General features: G+C 42.3%; 1 protein-coding gene across 1 annotated transcript in view; it reads left to right on the top strand.

The window, feature by feature from the left end:
- The window catches only part of LOC308093872 (low-density lipoprotein receptor-related protein 8-like), a gene marked incomplete at its 3' end in the record, with an annotated part of 94,084 nt that overhangs the window by 69,017 nt on the left and 6,522 nt on the right, over positions 1-18,545 (top strand). The window contains exons 10-16 of the mRNA XM_080440251.1: positions 4,119-4,290; positions 8,348-8,575; positions 10,486-10,604; positions 11,576-11,715; positions 14,758-14,899; positions 17,262-17,414; positions 18,534-18,545. The exon at positions 18,534-18,545 is cut by the window's right edge and continues 225 nt beyond it. Of these exons, the coding sequence (XP_080296377.1) occupies positions 4,119-4,290; positions 8,348-8,575; positions 10,486-10,604; positions 11,576-11,715; positions 14,758-14,899; positions 17,262-17,414; positions 18,534-18,545 (966 nt within the window). The remainder of the gene's footprint in view (positions 1-4,118; positions 4,291-8,347; positions 8,576-10,485; positions 10,605-11,575; positions 11,716-14,757; positions 14,900-17,261; positions 17,415-18,533) is intronic.

Raw genomic sequence — 18,545 nt, 5'->3', positions numbered from 1 at the left:
TTTCTTAATTGGCGGGAAGGCGAGTGTCACGCTTAATGTTTTGCCGGAGGCTGACGACTGTTGGAATCTCATTTCCCTCAATTAAACTCTGCTAATTTCACCCAACGTGGATAATTGTGGATTTGTGTGTAGATGTGGGTGTGTATATCATTGCTGACAGATATAAACCTTGTATCTCCATATTTGATTCATGTTTTTTCATAAATTAATGCCCTATTTTATACTTTTGTCATACGACATTGTTGTGCAAAAGTAGCTAAAATAGCCGACCTACAGTATAAGTTCACAACGCGTTGCGATACGACAAGCTTATAGATCTCTTATTAAGAGAGTAGGGGCGGGGCTGGGAATCGAACCCAGGACTCGCTGTCAGGCATCAGAGCCTATTTGATACGCAGAGCCTTATCCCCTCGGCTATCCAAGACCTGCTATTTTTGCAATTTCAGATTTCGAAAATAAGGGATGCCAGTTTGAAAGTGGTTCAGTCAGTTTTATTTGTAAATACTAACTACATTAAATCCATTGGAACACAGGTTTGTTTTTCCATTTCCTGAAAGGTAACAGTTTTGGACATGCAAGGTTTCGGTCCGACAACGACGATAGCTAATTTGTGTGTCCGTGTGTTTTGGGAGTGTGTTTTGGCTCGTGTGTGTATCCATACAGTGTGTATTGCTTGTGTGGGGGGCATATCGGGTGAAGGAAGTAAAACTACTGGCTGCCTCAGTCTCGAGCAGTGAAGGCAGACTCCATGGAGACTGCAGCAGACAAATGGCACCTCTTCAGGCCAGCTGAAACCCCGCTGCTGCTGCAGTGACACCCCATAAAACCAGCAGCACCGATTCCTCCCCAGAAATATCATTATTGTGGCAGGCGCTCTCTGAAAGCACTTAGTTCTGATAAGCATTGTCATTGTTCACAGGCTGGGCTTGGAGAGCACAGGACACGGCGAGCGAGAGAGTGAGTGAGAGAGAGAGAGAGAGAGACTGAGAAAGAGAAAAAGCATGAGCAAGTGCAAAACTATCATGAGACCGCAATTGAGGCTGTCTGTCAAAGCAAGGTGAGCGGAGAGGCAACCGAGATGAGCAAGCCATTATTAATGAGGGAATTTCATATCTGCTTCTAGAGATAACCGGCAGCTTCCCTATTACTGTACCGTTGTGTTAGAGTGAGCTGAGCTCAATATAGATGTTACTGTACTGTACAGTACAGTACATCACATCACAGAGGAAAAACTGCAGCTGCTAGCCAGGAGAGGCAAAAAGACCCACGCCAGCGGTAGGCACAGACCGTTAAACCTGATTTCGTATGACAGGGTCGCTCCCCAAAAATGACGGCGGTCACGTTCTTTAGCTGTTCTATTCAGTGAGCGAAACTGTCATACAGTTACAGTACGATGAAGTATGAATAGGCTTTAGTGTATCTATGTCTGTATCTATCATGTTGTACGCATTTAGCTCTTCTGTCTGAGTCACATGGAAGTAAACACGAGTCTGAGTCTAATTAGTGTTCCATTCATTTATATAAGGAGAGGTTGAGAGATTTCAAAGTTGTTGTCGTAGCCCTGTGGGTATTCAGAAAATTGAGCCAATTTATCTGTTGATGTTGTTTGGCTTGCAGTTTGGCAGGAAAGTAATGGAAGAAAGTTGATGACCCGGCTGTTTTTCTTTCTTTCTCATCAACCCTCGGTGGAAATGACTGTAAAGTGATGCTCGTGTTTTCTCTGCGATTGCAAATTGAGTCCTGATTGTTTGTGTGTGTGTGTGTGTGTGTGTGTGTGTGTGTGTGTGTGTGTGTGTGTGTGCGTGCGTGTGCGTGCGTGTGTATCTGTCTCTGTCTTAATGAGAAATGTTGTGTTGAATGAGTGGAAAAGTGTTAACTGCAGATTGTTTGTATGTGTGTGTGTTATCTGTGACATGGTGTGATTGAGAAGAAATACATGAACATATAGTGTGTGTGTGTGTGTGTGTGTGTGTGTGTGTGTGTGTGTGTGTGTGTGTGTGTGTGTGTGTGTGTGTGTGTGTGTGTGTGTGAGAGACACACATGCCTACAGTATCTATCGTACCTCCCTGCCTGTGTGTGAGTTGATGCTGTTATTTGAAGGAATTTACAATAAAATAAGAATAGCACTTAACTATCTATGATCCTATAAATCTACCGCTCTATAACGTTTTCGAGACTTACACATGGCCTCTGATCCAGAAAAGTTTGGGAACCACTGCAGCAAACATACTGTAGGATGGTTTGCTGACATACTGTACAACAGTGGTTCTCAACCTTTTCAGGCTGCGACCCCCAAAATAATCATAATTGAACAGGGGACCCCCCTGAATAATCATATTTGAACTGGGGATCCCCCACCCTGACAAGCACTTGGAATTGTAGGAGTTGATTTATTACATTTGGTTTGACTCGGTTCCACAGATAAATATTGTGAAAATAGCCAAACTACAAGCTCACAATGCCTCGTCTGATCGTATATATTTCTGTTTTTGCCTCTTTCTTATATTGTTTGACAATTTGGCCAATGTTTGACCAGTTTTTATAGTATACTTTGTTGATTACTTTTGATGCAGTAATGGTCTTTTTTTATTTCATTTCTTTTTGCCTTTTTTAAGGTATTTAAAAGGTAAATTGTCACTTTACCGTCATCTGGGGACCCCCCCCCCCAAAAAAATCATCATGGGGGACCGCCACTGGGGCTCCCGACCCACAGGTTGAGAACCACTGCTGTACAAGCCCCTCGGCTTCATCGCTGCATCCTCGTATTCTTACAGCGACGGGTCCAAGCCACGTCAAGTTTGGTTGCCTGATTGACACACGGATTACATGGATTGCCTTGGTGAATTCTAGGTAGCCGACAGCCAGACGGCTGTCTGGCGATGTTACCTCAGATGCCATTACAGTCTTACACTGTAAAATGATTTGGCTGTGTTGATTCCTCTGGCGGTTGTACTCACTAAAATGGGAACTTTAAAAGTCCCCTGTGGGGATATGTGGTCTTTACAGCAGCAGGAAAGAGGTATGGCAACAACAAAAATACAATTAAAATGTATATATCGCCAGAGTAGCCTGGTAAACCCTCCCTCCGGAAATCTAATTTCCATTTGATTCCAGGAGTGAGTCTGGCCTGATCGCCCATTCTGCAATAGTGGCTGTGGGCTGGAGTTGGGCGGGAGTAATACCGTTTGCCTGACAACCCCTTCAGCCAATGATCGTTTTTCCCCTTCAGCCAATTGCAGTGCATTTTTACCACCTCCGCGACTAATGTGACGCAACGGGACTTTTGAGATGGCCATGCCCAAAATAGGTTGCCTTATTCGGATACATGCATGTCACTACCCGCCCCTGCCGGTTCTCTGAATTTTTATTTTTAAATAGGCTCTGTCATGATTAATTGACCACATATATGAAGTTAAACAACTAAATTCTATCCAAACGATATCTTATAAGTAAATTCCGTGCCTCAAAAAAGAAGTTTGAGAGCTTTTTGAAGTTCTAAAATAGCGGAGAAAACTGCCCACAGAAATGTGGCTGCCGTTCGTGTTTGGTCGGCTGCACTCAGGCTGCACTCGGGTCCATTCGGGCTCACTCGAACTCGCCACCTGATTGGCCAACTTTTGCTGTCAATCACAGAACGATGAGCGACGACGCTGATAGGCTCGTTTTTTTGGTAATGCGCTAGAAACGCCCATACAAGCCTTCAGGCCAGACTCACTCCTGGAATCAAATAGAAATGAGATTTCCGGAGGGAGGGTTTACCAGGCTATCGCCAGAGCAGAATTCTCTGAAATAACAAAGTTATATTTTCTTGTGTTGTGTTCTTGTGTCTTTCCAGGTATAGATATATCCTTCCTCAGCAACCCAGGGATAACATAATTTCTTTTAAATTCTATATCAAAATCATAATCATCTTCATTGTGACATCACAGGTTTACAGGTGTAAAACTGTGGGTGATTGTTTATTATTTGTTTTTGTTTTCAGAAAGAGAAAGAAAATAAAGAAGTGGGGGGGGGGGGGGAACAAGTTATCTACATATTTACGTGAATTTAGGGTACCGTCACCGTGACATGAAAAAGTTTGTGAACCACTGCTCAACACCATCAATCTTTCCTTCCAGGGAAGGGCCCCTGTCTGTTCTTCACCAACCGCCATGAGATCCGTCGCATGGACCTGGTGAAGAGGGACTACAGTCAGCTGGTGTCCAACCAGAAGAACGCTGTGGCTCTGGACCTGGACGTGGCTAACAACCGCATCTTCTGGTGTGACCGCTTCCACCGAAAGATCTACAGGTATGATGTACTAGAAACCTGTCTAAAATAGTATTTTACCAGTGTTTACTGTTTATGGGCCATGATGGCAAAGACACGTTCATCTTTGGTCTTCAGCCTAGATTTCGGATCAAACTAGAGAGCATCAGAGGATCGTAGAGAGGCCGGGGAAGATACTGAGTCAGAAAGTCCGAAATTTTGCCAGAGTAATCAATACTCAGTAATCAATGTAATCAATAACATTGATTAACATTTACATTAAAAATATATATATAAGAGGGGCACGGTGGCGCAGTCGGTAGCGCTGTCGCCTCACAGCTAGAAGGTCCTGGGTTCGATTCCCGCCGGGGACGCTGTGGGCACTGGGGGCGTGTCTTCTCCTCCACGTCATCAGCGCCCATACCCTAGGTGGGTTTGGCGAAAGGGCCTACTCTGTGTGGAGTTTGCATGTTCTCCCCGTGTCTCCTAGGGTAGTTAATACCCTCACAAAAACATGTAGTAATCCTGGTCACTATACCGCCTCCCCCATGACAGCCGGGGCGCCTGATGGAGGGGAAGGGAACTGGTTGGAATAACGTGTTCCTTCCACGCGCTACGTCCAACCAGGGAAACTCCCCCCTGTCAGGTGACAAGAAGGTCAGTTGGCTCTCATGCCTGAAGGAAGCATGAGCTCGGCCCTGGCCTCCCTACTGTGGGGTGACAGGTGTAATACTGGTGTAGGGCTGGTGTAGTGCCCAGGATCACTTAGGAAATTGGCACCGGGTGAAAAAAATGGGTTACAAAAATCGCGGGATAAAAATTTAGAAAAAAAAAAAATATATATATATAAATCTCACAGGAAACCAGTAGAGTGATGCAAGGGTCTTGTGTGATGTTTTTTAAAGTCAGCTGCATTTTGGATCATCTGAAGGGCATTGAGATATTTTTGCTAATGACAGATTTCCCTTCCTAGAAATGTAGTGGAGTCAAAAGTACAATATTTGTAGAAGAAAGAGAGAAACGAGTGCATCTGTTTGGTAGAGTAAAAATCTGCAACAAGGTGCTCTTTGGTACAAATGGGTAATAAAGGTGATTGGCAAAAAAGGGAAGAGACCAAGGCACTTTCATGGAAAAATGTAAAAGCGGACAGCCCGACCGATTTTGAGATTTTGAAGCCGATTATCTTTTTTTCCATCTGAAACGTTTTCTAAATATGAAATTAGTCACTTTCATACCATCCCGGACGTAACTTTTCGGCTAAATTGACCGCTCTCACTTATTCTCCCCCAGGCAGAAGGTCTTCACACCTCCAGACCACCTGGAGATGCGTCATTGTTCTAATTAATGGGATAATTTGCATGACACTGTCAGCTCGAAACCTGGCAAAGCGAACTCTCCCCTCTAAATAAAAGTGACAGCTGTGTTTAAAATAACTCGAACCCGAACCCATAAACCTAACCTCTAAATGTTGTATTTCATCTGAGCAATGTGTATCTGTGCTGCTGCAAACAGCCCAGCCTGCATGCGTGTGTGGCTCAAAACAAAGCACAGCGCATAAAGGCATACTTTCAGCACTTGGAGGTATTGTCATAATTCTGAGTGTCAGTCAAAATAATAAAACATTGCTGTCCATTGTAAACTTTGTGCGGGCAACAACTCGCTTTCAACCGTGATGTACTCAACTGACATCTATGGCATCTCTCTCTCTCTCACACACGACGCATGCGGTAAAATCCTCAGTGTTCATGTGTCCAAGTAATATAGTCTGTGACATATGCGGAAGTGCCTTTTAGACCTGTGTAGGCTATAGGTCTGTTTGTGGCGTTGATGCGTCACATACTTCACCTATGGTTTTTAGGACCTATGTAGCTCACGCTACAGTGATCAGCTGTTTCATAGGTTTTTGTCATATTATTTAGGCTACACATCGGATCTCCAGTTGCCATTCCCAATGGAGCGCACTTTCCCTCATCATATCTATGCCATAGAGTTATAATATATCGGATCTATGCTCTTCAATGAGATTATACATCTGGGCACATGGAGAGTCTGTCTCCGGCTTCAGACAGCAGGCATACATTTTACTTTGAAAAGTTTTTTTTTTCCAAAGTAAAAAGCAACTGACTGAACTGCAGGTATTTAACGACGTGGATTGCTTGCCACTTCAGGTTTCTGGGAATATTTTCCTCCCAGACACACATTCCGAGTTATATATTTAGATTTAGTTTTCTGCCTCTAAGCCAAATGAAGCGTAGTATACCTTTGAGATGTGAGTGGGATTGAAATGTTGTGTAGCTTAAGCAAACCCAATCGATATTTGAAAGACAATGGTATCCCCGAAAGTCCATCTGTGTGGTAGTTGGGCCGTCGCGCGAGTGTTAATAGTCTGGCTAATGCACGGCAATAAAAAAATAAAATAAAAATACATCAATGTGTTTGCCAACTGAAAATGCCAAAAAACAACGTCCAGGAATATGGTGGGAGCTGTACCTTATGACTCACCCACAAGTCACAGTACTATGTAAAAGAAAGATAGAAATAATCTCTGTTTGGCAGACAAAAAAATCTCCTGCTGTGCCTTTTAATTAATTCAGTATTAGAGATGACATTCTGTGCTTGATTATCCTCAATTCTAGTCACCTGCTGAACCTATTATTATAATGTAGGCAATGATGTAATTTCCTTGTCAGTGGTTTATAAAAAAAACTTTTCTTGTTTCTTTACAAACTGTTTTATTTTTTTTATCTTTTAAATGCTATAGGTTAGGGAGGGTTTCATGGTGGGCTCTACATTTTGTATTGGTGTCTTGGTTTCTTTTTGTTGCCTGCCTTCTAGCCACCAATTCTTTATGTTAATAAGCCTGTGATGTCATGTCCTATAAAAGCCATGTTTGTTGTACAATATTTGTCTTTGAAATGAAATGAAAGTATAAAAATTATAAAAAATAATAATGCTCAAGTAAAGTACAGATAAAAAAGAAAATTGTACTTACTTTGCAGTACTCAAGTAAATGTACTTTGTTGCTGTCCTCCACTGCGAGTAACTGTATGACAGTGAGTGAAGATATGGGAGTCTGCAGCAGCCTTTTCTCCCCGGAGATATTCCTAATTGGAACGCTGCGTTCTTTTTATAAAATTGAAAGTCTTCAGGGAGAACTGACCCCCCCCCTCCTGTACAGGTTGTGTCAGTGACACTTGCGTTCACCATCACCTCCTACTGCCTCTACCAGGTTCACCCAATTCATTAGCTAGTCGGTCAAGCCCTCTGGGTGAGGCCTTGTCTGTTATTACTAAAAGTGATGCTAACCCATGAATGAACCTGCCCTGAGGATGGCTCAAGGCTGGTGACTTCCTCCAGATTTAGCATTAGAACAGAGAACTGCAGGATAATGAGGGTGATCAGATGTCCTGAAGAATTCAGGACAGTCCCAAATTAAGAGCAAATGTCCTAAATTCTGATTAGTTATAGCCTAATATAGCCTGTAGCCTACATGAATTATGGCTGTTTGCACAGTCATGCAGTGAATTGATAAACAAAGCTACTCACGACGGTGAGGCATAGCTACGATGTTCAACTAAAATATTCTATTCAGCAGCTAAGAATGTGGAGGAGTGGGGAGGGAAATATTGTGTCAACAGCATTATAACAGCCACAACGTAACACGTGTGCGTGCTCTTTTCCATTTTTTGTATTCTAGTGTAGATGAAGATAGCGGAAGTTGCAGTCATGTAGACAAGGCTCTATAAATAAAATGCTTAACTGTTAAACGTGGTCTTTGTGAAAAGGAACATCTGAGGTGCTGTATAGTGACTGGGCACATATTTAGCAAACTCAGCATAAACAACCACTGCTATGCGGAAGGATCCTGCTGGTTGGTCCGTCAGGGACCAGTCAGAAGGCTGACGGGTGGGTCAATTGATCAAAAATCATGTATCTTTTTATTCCCCATCCTTCTCTTCCCTCTCCGCCTTTCCTTGAACCCATACTCCCTTTTCTCCACCCTTCTCCCTCCAATGTCTATCAGCCCTCTTCTAAAATAATGACCTGCCTCTTTCTCACTCCTTCCTCTCTCTTGACCTTTTTTTTTTTTACCATGCAGTGCCTTCATCCACGAGGCCAGCGATCCATCCTTGCAGGTCCCTCTGGTGGACAGCTCCCTACAGTCCCCTGAGGGCCTGGCACTGGACTGGCTCCAGCACAACCTGTACTGGACTGACTCTGGGGACAAGTCCATCTCTGTGGCATCGGTCGATGGCACTAAGAGACGTGTCCTCATCAGTACTGATCTCAGCGAGCCCAGAGCCATAGCCCTGGACCCCCACCAAGGGTAAACGAGCATGGGATATGTGTGGTATCTGTGTGTGTTGCTTTGTCCAGGTCATGTACAGTATGTGTGTGTTTGTATGTTTTGTTTAGGTTAGGGTAAGGGTCAATACATGTCATTGTACATTCACAGCTTTGACACAGCATAATGAGTATATATATATATATATATATATATATTACATTTTTGATAAATTAACCTCTTAAGTGTGGGTTAGTGTCGTCGCACAACGGTGTCTTGCAAAATTTGTGAAAATAGCCAATCTACTCTCAACGTGTCACGTTGCGATGTCAACAGAAAGCATTTTTGAAATATGTTGCATTTTTCTTTTTACTATAATGACATGCCCAAAATAGCAATCGGTTATTAACAAATAATTTTATTAGATTATCGATATATTTTTTTATAATCGATAATCATTTACTGATAGACTCAGTTATTGTCCTAAGGCTAGGGATTGTTGAACTTGTCAGCTAAGACAGATAAAACATAGCCCTCCTCTGGGGCAGAGGCTAATAAAAAACCAACCAGAGTTGTAGGACAGTTAAGAACCAGACCTGTGTCCCATTTTGTGTCCATTCTTACCTATACTTTAATGCTGGCCCAGATCACCGCTTCTAAGATTTTTAAATGTGTGCCACAATATGCTGTTGCATGGCTGGAGCAGGAGAAATAAACACAGTTCTACATTCACAGACGATCCGTACATTAATGGATTTTGTCCTTTTTGTGTTGTGCCGAGAGACCCAAGCACCCCTCCCTCCAATATGGATATTTACACTTTTCGGGACAAATTCAGTTGATTACTATTGATCCTAGCCTAAAGGCAATGCTGCAAATACCATTGGTTCAAAAGAGGAGAATTTATTCCCAAGATTATGATGTGGTTAAAGTCACATATATTTCCTCTAGCTGATGCTGGCCTCATGTTTTGGTGCAGTAAAATGTTACCATATGTTTATTAGTGGTAGAATATGACCTTCTCACATGGTTTGAAAAGAAAAAGTGAACTGACCTTTGTTTGGTGAAAGGCCAAAGTTCTGACAAATGTATGTGTTGATAATAGCAGCTTGCGCACCCCAGGGGGTGCACGCACCACAGTTTTGGAATCCCTGCTATACAGTACTGTGTACTATTGTTTTTCAGAATTTGACTCTGGTTTTACAGTTTTATGTTTCCCCTTTCTCTTAAAAGAAAAAGGAAAAAAAAGGCACACGATGTTGGAAGATTGGTTTAATCTAGATATAAAGGCATCACTGACTATTTTCTATTATATTTTTAGATACAGTATGTCACTTTTACCCCTCTGAAATTCTTTCATGACCCGCTCTGGTTTGATATACCGAACCCCAGTTTGATAAATCCACCACTCTTTACTCCTCATGAACCCAAGATCTACCAATGATACGGAATATTGCTGTAGTTCACAGGCAGGCACAGAAGTCAAGCCGGTCCCACGCCCATTCATCCTCCAATCACATACACCCACAATCCTAATGGTTCCGTTATGGCTAGGCAATTAACGCCTGAGATGCCTTACAGCTAAGGGCTCATGGCTTAGCAAAAGCTTTTTCCTGGAAGCCGTCAGAGCACTAAATGAGGGTGTGGACCAAGAAATAAGTGAACTGACATGACTCTCATTCTAAATTCATGTATATGCTTGACTCCTTTGCACATTCAAATGAGACACTGCTGCTATTGATTAGATATGTACTGTGCATGCACATTACCTGCCCATTTTTTAACTGCTGCTAATTGATAAGCTATTGTACCTGTCTAAGACAAGAACCTATTCTCACTGTATAGTTTTATTATATCATTATTCCCCTCCTTGACATGAAAAGGTTTGAGAACCACTGAACTAATCAACACAAAAGCCTGACTGAAGTAGATTTGTGAATTTGTCCCATCAGGTTCATGTACTGGTCCGACTGGGGCGCGAGGGCAAAGATAGAGAAGGCTGGGATGAACGGTGTGGACCGACAAGTTCTGGTCGCTGACGACATCGAGTGGCCCAATGGCATCACGCTGGGTGAGAACTGCTTCATCTCACCTGCTTCCAGTGGTGTGAAGTAACCAAGTACACTCAAGTACTGTACTTAAGTACACTTTTGAGGAATTTTTACTTTACTGGAGTGTTTCCAATTTTCAATACTCAATACTCAATACTCAATACTTTCAATACTCAATACTAGTTACTAGTTACTTTGTAGATTTTGATTATTATTACAAAATATGCAGCTCTCAACTTGTGAGCTTGTAGATTTGCTTGTAGATTTTCAAAGCATTTTTATACATTTGGAATATATATATATTTTATACATTCTGCAAAATGAGTACTTTTACTTTCAGTACTTAAGTATATTTTAATGCGAATGCATTTATACTTTTATTCAAGTACATTTGTATTTTAATACCTGACTTTTATTTGTAACAGAGTATTTCTACATTGTGGTATTGGTACTTTTACTTAAGCACAAAAGCACTTCTTCCACCACTGCCTGCTTCCCTGACATTGTGTCAGGGAAGACGTTAATGATAATTTTTTGTTTTGTGTTTCAAGAATTATTGTTGCATGTAATGGAATATGCCACTGGAAATAGAGCAATTGCACTGAGTGTGTGCTCTCCCAGTGTAAGTAAAGGTCAGCCGAATTTGAAATGCTATGAGCAAAATGTTTTATGATAACGATGACTGATGAGATTTGTAAAAAAGTGAGTGTTTTTGGAAGCCGTTCTCAAGGAATGCCAGTGTATGGCTGGTAATGAACATGGTACTGGTTTAATCACAGTATCTGACATTTAAAAATCTAATCGATATTACTTTAAAGGGATTTGCTGGACAGGATGCGAGAGTGGTTAATGTGTAGTTAATCAATTGTTACTAAGCCTGTGAAAATCTTATCTGTGTGTGTGTGTGTGTGTGTGTGTGTGTGTGTGTGTGTGTGTGTGTGTGTGTGTGTGTGTGTGTGCGTGTGTGTGCGTGTGCGTGTGCGTGTTTCAGATGTAGCCAACAGGCGTCTGTATTGGCTGGACTCTAAGCTGCACGTCATCTCTAGCGTGGACCTGAACGGAGCTCACCGCAGGACACACCTGTCCTCTGCAGAGCGACTGGGGCACCCATACGCACTGGCTGTTTTTGAGGTGCGTGTGTCGGCGTTGATTTTGTTGACTAAAACTATGGCGAAAAATGTTCGTCGACTAACTTTTTTCACTGACGAAAACTAAATAAAAACTAAGCTACGATGACTAAAACTAAGACTAAATGTATTGACAATTTTGTCAACAAATAAAAACTATACTAAAATCTTAGACAGGGACTAGTGGAGAAGAGATCCAGTAGAACTAAGACAAGTTGTTTTATGGTTAGTTGTGCTAGGGTGTGCATGCTGAAAATAGCAGATCTACAAGCTCACAACGCGTCGCTGTGAGCTTGTAGATCGGCTATTTTCAGCATGCAACAGAGTGTAAAATCAGCCATTACGACACCATCAAGGCACTTTAGTCGACTAAATCAACTGTAGATTTAGTCGACTATAATCTTAGGATATTTAGTTCACTAAAACTACACAAAAACGAGTAACTAAATCTAAATTTGCTGTCAAAATCAACACTTGGGTGTGTGTGTATTTGTGTATGGTTCTCAAAGGTTTGGTATGCATTAGGCCACGGATTCCCATAACTCTGAGAGTGTACAAATGGACAGTCCATATTCCATACTTTCAGTGAAGAGATTTAGTGTAAACTGTAGAGGGAAATACTAGCAGACCTACTATAGAGCCCTGGGGGACCCCGGTCAACTAAGTTGGGTTGAAGTGGTTAACAACTTGTGCAAATTCACTGATCTGATGAACTGATTTGAACTCAGTCTTATCGTGAGACTTCACACAGACACACACTGAAAACTAATATCTAAAATGTGAACAATATAGAACCATGAATTGGATAGACAAAGGATAAAGGATTATTAAGCGTTATTATTGCTCAAATTAGCCGTGAAGCCGTAGCTATGAAAGCATTAGCCAAATGAGACCCCATGAAAAGAGCTAATGGTTCTTGATGATCACTGTGTGCTGGCCATTCACACACGTTATTTTATCGGCTAACCACACACAGCTGCTTATATCCTCATATCTCACATTAGATAGCTCCAGGCTTGGCCTGAGACTATGGCTATTAGCCATGCAGTTTGTGTGTGTATGGGTGCACGCGCGTCCGAGAGGGAGATAGAGTGTGTGTGTGTGTGTGTGTGTGTGTGTGTGTGTGTGTGTGTGTGTGTGTGTGTGTGTGTGTGTGTGTGTGTGTGTGTGTGTGTGTGTGTGTGTGTGTGTGTGTGTGCGTGTGTGCGCGTGTGTGTGTGTGTGTGTGGACTGCACGCGGCAGGCTGGACACTATGGGCAGCCAGTAAGCAGAGAGTCGCCCCAAAGCAATAAACACACGCACACACACACACACACACACACACACACACACACACACACACACACACACACACACACACACACACACACACACACACACACACACACACACACACACACACACACACACACACACACAGCTTCCCACAAGGAACAACAGGCCTGCATGTGTGCGATATGGCAGAGCTAGCAGAGGCACTTTAATCTGGTTGCGTGCCTCAGAGTATGGCACATATACAGTACAGTATGTGTGACACATATAGTGCTTTGACTGAGACTACAAAAACACTATATAAATTAGATTCCGTGTGTGTGTGTGTCTCTAACCGAGTAGCCCTGCCTGTAGCCCAAAAGCCTAATATCTCCCTTGGCCAGGGGAGATTCCCCTTTGAATGAGCGGTAGATTTCCCTTGCAGCAGACCTGGGTTTGCATCGAGATGGATATACTGTATTGGGGACTTGTCCGGGTTCAGGTTTCCCAGGGGGGTGAATCATGTTGCAGAGTAACCCTGCCTGTATCCCAGAAGCTTAATATCTCTCTTGGCCAAGTGGGGATTCCCCTTTGCCTGAGCTATGTTTTATTTCCCATGTGGGAGTCCCAGCTTCGAATCCAGGTGGTTATTACTGTATATGCATGCCTGGGTGCTGTGTATGTGTGTGTGTGTGTGTGTGTGTGTGTGTGTGTGTGTGTGTGTGTGTGTGTGTGTGTGTGTGTGTGTGTGTGTGTGTGTGCTCGCGCGCGCGTGTGTGTGTGTGTGTGTGCGTGCGTGCGTTAATGAGAGTATGTGATAATGACTGCCCATGCAGCTGCCCATGTTTGTGGCTGTGGCACTGACTGTGTTGTTATGACATTGTCCTGGTGGCTCACTCCTCTCTCCTCTGAGGGGCCAGCCAGGCAAAAACGGCTCCCAACGGTACCAGAGCATCAGGGGACATTCCATAGCAATGGTGTCACATGGAAAACCTTGTATGTCCAAAGTGGTTTTGGTGATACAGAACACGTATTTTCCTGTTAAACAATAGGTTTTAAATGGGATTCATGTGTTCAGCACCAAAAGGCTAGCATAGACCCCAGCAAAACGTGTGGACTTACAGTAGGACTTAGGAAGTCTATACATCGAAGTGTAAATTCTCGAGACTTAAACCGATTTAAACTTTCCAGTCGTGGATTAGGAACGGCCTCCACACCCCAGAGCCAAAAGCCCTTTGTTAAACCCTTTTTTCTCCCTCACAGTGCAAACCTTTTCAAATGGAAATGCAGAAAACAAAAAGGTCTTAGAAAGTGCAACCCTGGCGTTTTACTTGACTGTGCTCGCTGCTTGTGCTGACACAATGACAAGAATGAGAATGATCTCACCTGCAGCTTTTGGTGTGATAAGGAACTGATCCAGGGCATTCACATTCACCTCACGTATGTAGACCTGATTAAGTTAGCAAAAAGCATGAAATCAAACATTACATGAAGGTAATGCCTATTTTTGTTGGTGTAAAGTGCACCAAATGCAGTGAATTATTGAAAAGTAGTGGTGCACTTGCTTCATTAATCAAGTGTGCCTCTGTATGCATACATGTGTGCACACATGCCCATGGCATGAAACTCTTGGATGTTGGACGAGTCAGAAAAGCTGTGATATTTTTAAGTTGAACTCCCATTCTATCGCTAACTCTATTTCTCTACTACTCTATTTGCAAGTGTCAAAGATATAATAACAGAAATTGAATTGAAATAAAACACAAAAACCTCTCTCTCTCTCTCTCTTATCAGGACCGTATTTACTGGACAGACAGGGAGAGGGGGACCGTCTACGCGGCCAACAGGCTGACTGGCCAGGATGTCCAAACGCTGGCTGAACACCTCAATGACCCCCTTGACATTGTCATCTTCCACCAGCTCCGCCAGCCGCAAGGTAGCTGTGACTCTGTGTGTGTGTGTGTGTGTGTGTGTGTGTGTGTGTATTCCTGCAAGCGAGAGCTAGAGAGAGCGAGATGTGTTTTGTCATATTTTAATCATAATTCTATTTCCTTGATAATAAGAAATAAATATGCATAACAAACAGAACAGGAACAGAACAAGCAGAACAAAACGCGGTGTTGGTGGGTGTGCGGTGCTACTAATCTTTCATGCACATTTCCTTTTTGATCGTATTCATAAGGAGCTGTACAGGTTTAACCCAGCCTTGTGTCAATGAACATGAATAAATAAATGATGTGGTAGAGATGCAGTATCAAAGCATTTGGGGCACGTAGTCAGCCTGATACGCGTGTCTGTGACTGACTCCCTCGCTGTTTCTCTGGGTGCCTTTCGCCTTTTCTTGCACATTTCTCAACATGTACTGTAGGTATGTAGAAAGACTCAAGATCGATCGATAATTCTTTTTTGAAAATGTAACATTAAATATGGCAATCATTTCTCTGTATATTGAAGTTATTTGCCATATCTGCCCTGTTCAAGTTTTGTTTATGCAGCCTGCAAGCCATACAGAAATGTGATTTAAATACGTAGATTAATCGTTAATTGCAATTATTTGTATGACAATTAATTCAAGTACAATGTCATAATCCTGACAGCGCTACCTTTGTTAAAGATTCTGATTGGGTTTGGTCTTTCGATGAACCTGTGTTCTGGAGTAAAGGCTCCCAGCAAGCATTGGCACTGATGTGTGCTCTGTGAGCCATTTGCTTTGTTCTGTGTTATAGTATTACTTGCGGTCGTTCAGCGGGAAATAAATCCATGGCAGGGGGGGCGATCGATAACTCAATAAGCTATTACTACTACTCTCTCCATCCCTCCATCCCTCTCCCTCTCTTTTACTCTCTCACCCTCTGTTTGTGTGTGCTCACATGTACGTTTGTTCCTCTATTGCATTTACTGGCTTATTACTTATTGATTTATTATCGCCGTCGGTGACTGCTGTTGCTACCCTAGCAACCATGGGACCTTCTTGAGGTACAAATAATGGCTTATAAAAAACGATCGAATCATGTGGATTTCGGGGTCCACATGGGAACGGCGTGGCTCCAGTGTGGATGGGACTTCATGTGGTCTGTCTGTGAATTCAGTCTTCTATGGTGTCATTTATGTCAGTGGTTCTCAATCTTCTTAATTTCAAGGACCCCCATAACTCTTGAGAGTACACAAATGGAACCAAATTGACCCTTAAGGGTCGATTCGTGTACTCACAGAGTTAGAGACTTGTGATGGTCCAATTTAGAACCCGCTCAAGGAATCCTGAGGGTCTCTACTTTGAGAACCACTGCTCTATGACATCTTTGACAAATGACTTCAAATGTAGGCAAGGTTTCAGCCTGATCCGAGCCTCATTGTCTTCCATTATAAAATTAAAGTTAAATATTTCAATGTCAATACAGAATCTCATTACTCGTATGTGATTATGTTGTGATTCTGGCATTCATGACAATGACGTATTCACCAAATATACTACAATACAATATGTATTGGGCGCGCACCAATTCTTGAGTTTCCAACATCACTTTCTCAGGACAGAAAAGCAGCTTATTGAGGAAGTTTAGCAAAAGATGTAACAGGGTCAGTTGAAAAACAGGGTTAACATAACTTCATTCAGTTTAACTCTGGATGGAGTATTGCCAATGAAAAAGGACAGAGCAATCATGTTAATAACTCATGAGTCTACCAGTTCAAACCCTTAACATGTCATTGAAAAGGGGATGTGGATCTTACTGCTTGACATGTCATCCATCAAGAAGAGTGAGAGCCTTCTGGGGGAGAGATTTATAACCTGTATGTGGGTCACCTACAGTGATCAGCACTCACTGATTCATCACATAGTATATACAGTAGCTACAGTACGTTCCTTCCTTCTATCAGCTGACCTAAACGTATGCACTGTCCATGGTGCTGAAGTCTCTCTCCACTTTGCTGTTCCCCTTGATGGCTGCACAGTCAAATCCCAATGGTAATTGAACTCCTAAGAGTGTACAAATTGTACATTTGTGCGTTTGTAACACATTAAGAATAAGGATTTCACTGTTTGGAGGTGCACCACAAAACTGAACCACTAAACAGAGTAGAGAGTATTTACAAGTTGACATCCCGCCACATTACTGTGTCGGGATGTAAACTTGTAAATACTCTGAAATGTAAATACTCTAACGTGCCTAATTTATGCCCCGTCATACTACGAAAATTGCTGATTTATAAGCTATTTTCAAAGTATGACGCTATCGTATGACAAATAGTATAAATGGCTTAATAATTTGTATGTCACTCTCTCTTTGTACATCCCCCAGGCCCAGACAGCTGTAACCTGGGCAATGAAGCCAACGGAGGCTGTGACTACCTGTGTCTCAAGGCTCCACAGATCACTGAACATTCCCCCAAATACACGTGCGCCTGCCCCGACGGCCAGGACCTGGGCCCTGATATGAGAGGCTGTGTACCAGGTGAATGGAGAGTCCATTAGATTAGTCTACTAATCAATACCACCCGAAGGGCTCTGCTCGACAGAGTGTTTACTGGGTGGATAATCTCTCATAATTTCTGCTCGCCTCAGGGAAGGGCTTGACGGCTGTGTGAGTGTGTTTAGTTGCAGTTGTGTAATTGATATACGGTACACTGCTTTCACTGTTGGTTAGGACCTAATTGATCAGATGTATTGCTTCCGTGTGATACTGAAAGGCGTTTCAATTTAGCAATGTTTTAATGCAACATTTCTCATCATGAAGCACAAATTCAGGTAAGTGTGTGTCATATTATGTAAGACATATGCTTTTTACACCATAGAAGTTTACCCACTGAACTCACAGTATAACTGTGTTCTGTGAATTCCTTAGAGCTATAAGTGATATTTATTGGCCAAGTATAAAAAGTTTTTTGTTAAAAAGGTAAGGCTCTATATTTTGCAGTGGAGGTCTGGCCTTCTCTCCAGCTCTGTAATAAACATAAAACTATATATATATATATAAGAAAGAAAAGAACCTTCCCACTGCTTCTCTTTGGAAGGAACCGCACACTCTAAATGACGATGGACTCAGACTCAGTTAATGCTTAATTTTTTAAGCTTTATTAGCACGACGCGTTTCGCCATTGTTGGCTTCATCAGGTGCTATATGTTTCCGGCCTGACCATGGATCCCCACGGAGAAAAAAAAAGAAAGAAAGAAAGAGAGACAATATTTGAAAAAGTCAGGGAGAATATATATATATATCTATATATATTCAACTTTGTCTGCTAATTTTTATGTTTCATTACCTCTAATTGCACTTATTTATCCTGTCCGAGTTATCTCTCCTGATTGGCTAAAATTGGTATCTCAACCTGAAAGTGTATTTTCTGTTTACTAAAGACCCGGAGAGTCAGGGAGACCGCTGTTATTGAACAAAATAACCTATAGCAATGATTGCTGTCAGAATATAGAGCCATTAAACATTTATTTTAACTAAACAATATCAATCACACCCCCTTTAAGCTACATTGTGTTACACTATAAAGTTCATTATTACTTTTCCTTCCAGGGGTGCCAAGAAATGACACTATGATGCCTTCGTCTCCCACCGTCTCAGCAGCTGTTACCA

This window comes from Gymnoscopelus braueri, assembly GCF_963280865.1.
Source record: "Gymnoscopelus braueri genome assembly, chromosome: 10".
NCBI classification, from domain to species: Eukaryota; Metazoa; Chordata; class Actinopteri; order Myctophiformes; family Myctophidae; genus Gymnoscopelus; species Gymnoscopelus braueri.
Note: the sequence above shows the minus strand (reverse complement) of the source record. Positions and strands in the feature narration are given on the sequence as shown.